Genomic DNA, 1,665 nt, shown 5'->3' with positions numbered 1-1,665 from the left:
GTAACAATATAACAATGTAGCAATATTATGCAACTTCAAGTTTTCAATTTTTCTCTCCAAAATTCAATAATAACTAATCATTTGCACTTTTTTTTTTTTTATATAGGTACAAACATTTAGCTCATACCTCCGTTATGACAATTTTCAACTCAAGAAATCAAACCCTTTCGAGTGATGTATTTGACAATGCCCAAGGTCTCATAGATTAATTTACTCAAATCTTGCCTAAAAGAATTTCAAGTGCCACAGCTATTGGGGATTCCCTTTTGTTATTGAACAACCTCAAGTTTTTTTTTGCCTATTCTTTTTTCAACTCAAATTAGTTATTTCTTAATAATGAATTCCCTTTGTTTTAATAGAATCTGTATAATTATAGCAAGGATTCAATCTGGCAAATGTTTAGACCCTTTGTTAATATCTGCTACTCAATAAAAAAGTTTATTCACTTCAAATTTTACAAAATATCTTAAATCACGTACACTAAGAATAAGACTTATATTGAAATAACCTTTTAGTGATATTAGTTTAACCAATGTCAAAAACAGTTGATTCTATTAACTTATAACTGTAAATAAAGATAAATTTTCTACTGTCCTAAAACGTGTTCTGCAGAAACAAGAAAATTGTGTTTAACAAAGTTGCTTAGGCCTCAATTCTTACATGCAGTTTCTGTCGGTCTTTTCTTTGTTCTTCCAAAAAACTGCACAAAGTTTGAAGCAAAGAAAAGTCTTGGTTTATGGTCTTAACAGTTCTACTTACCAGTGATCTTCTGGGCACAGAACAAAGTTTTTATTATTGCACTACACCTCATCAACTAGATATCAATACTGCGACATATTGAAAAAAACAAAACTAAAACCTTTTTTTTTTATGACCACATGCATGTTTCTGATGGGAACTATCAGAAAACAGACATATAAGAAAATTATAGATCATTTCTACAAGAATTAAACAATAACCGAATAAATATATTAGTTGTTATGTAAACAGGTGGTGACAAATTTATTAAAATTTTTGAACTAGTCAGTGTTGAAAAAAAAAATCAAACTAAAATACACAATTAAGTTTTAACGTTACAAACAAATAAGGTTATCATCATATCCGATGATGGATAAAACTTCTACCAAAACTAAAAATAAAATTAAAGATTTCTTATGAAAATCTAAACTTAATTCAAGTTTGACCGTGCATAACTGGTTTGAACAATCTACACCAAAACAAACACCAGAAAATCAATACACAATACTTACGTTGTCAATTCATAGGTGCTCGATGATGCAAATATGCTAAAAGAAAAAACGGTGATTGCTGTTTATTATAAACAAATTATTTAACTGCGATTTACCTTGTCGATCAAATTTAATATCTCAAATGAACTAAAACTTACTCTTAAAAGGCAGTATTCATGCTATCCCAAGGTCATTTCAATAATATTTGTAAAAAAAAATACAAGATACTAGGTTTAATTTACACATTTTGATTATGGATTTAGGATGATATTAGTCAAAATATGACAAATAATATCAAGAAAATCTATAATAATATTCAAAATACAATATTTTTTTTTCAGTGAATCTGATGGAGAACCCCCCCCCCAAAAAAAACAACAACTCAGTAATCATATTTTAGTACTTGTTAACTATGTTACAAAAATATAATAATGCT

At 27.9% G+C, this 1,665-nt stretch overlaps 1 protein-coding gene across 1 annotated transcript in view; it reads right to left on the bottom strand.

The window, feature by feature from the left end:
• LOC106468491 (ras-specific guanine nucleotide-releasing factor RalGPS1-like) overlaps nucleotides 1-1,665 on the bottom strand; it is a 51,773-nt gene that overhangs the window by 12,013 nt on the left and 38,095 nt on the right. Inside the window, exon 10 of the mRNA XM_022396828.1 lies at nucleotides 1,251-1,286. Coding sequence (XP_022252536.1) covers nucleotides 1,251-1,286 — 36 coding nt within the window. The remainder of the gene's footprint in view (nucleotides 1-1,250; nucleotides 1,287-1,665) is intronic.

The sequence above is a fragment of the Limulus polyphemus genome, unplaced genomic scaffold (genome assembly GCF_000517525.1).
Source record: "Limulus polyphemus unplaced genomic scaffold, Limulus_polyphemus-2.1.2 Scaffold3025, whole genome shotgun sequence".
NCBI lineage: Eukaryota > Metazoa > Arthropoda > Merostomata > Xiphosura > Limulidae > Limulus > Limulus polyphemus.
The sequence above is the reverse complement of the archived record's forward strand: the minus strand, read 5'-3'. Positions and strand labels throughout refer to the sequence as shown.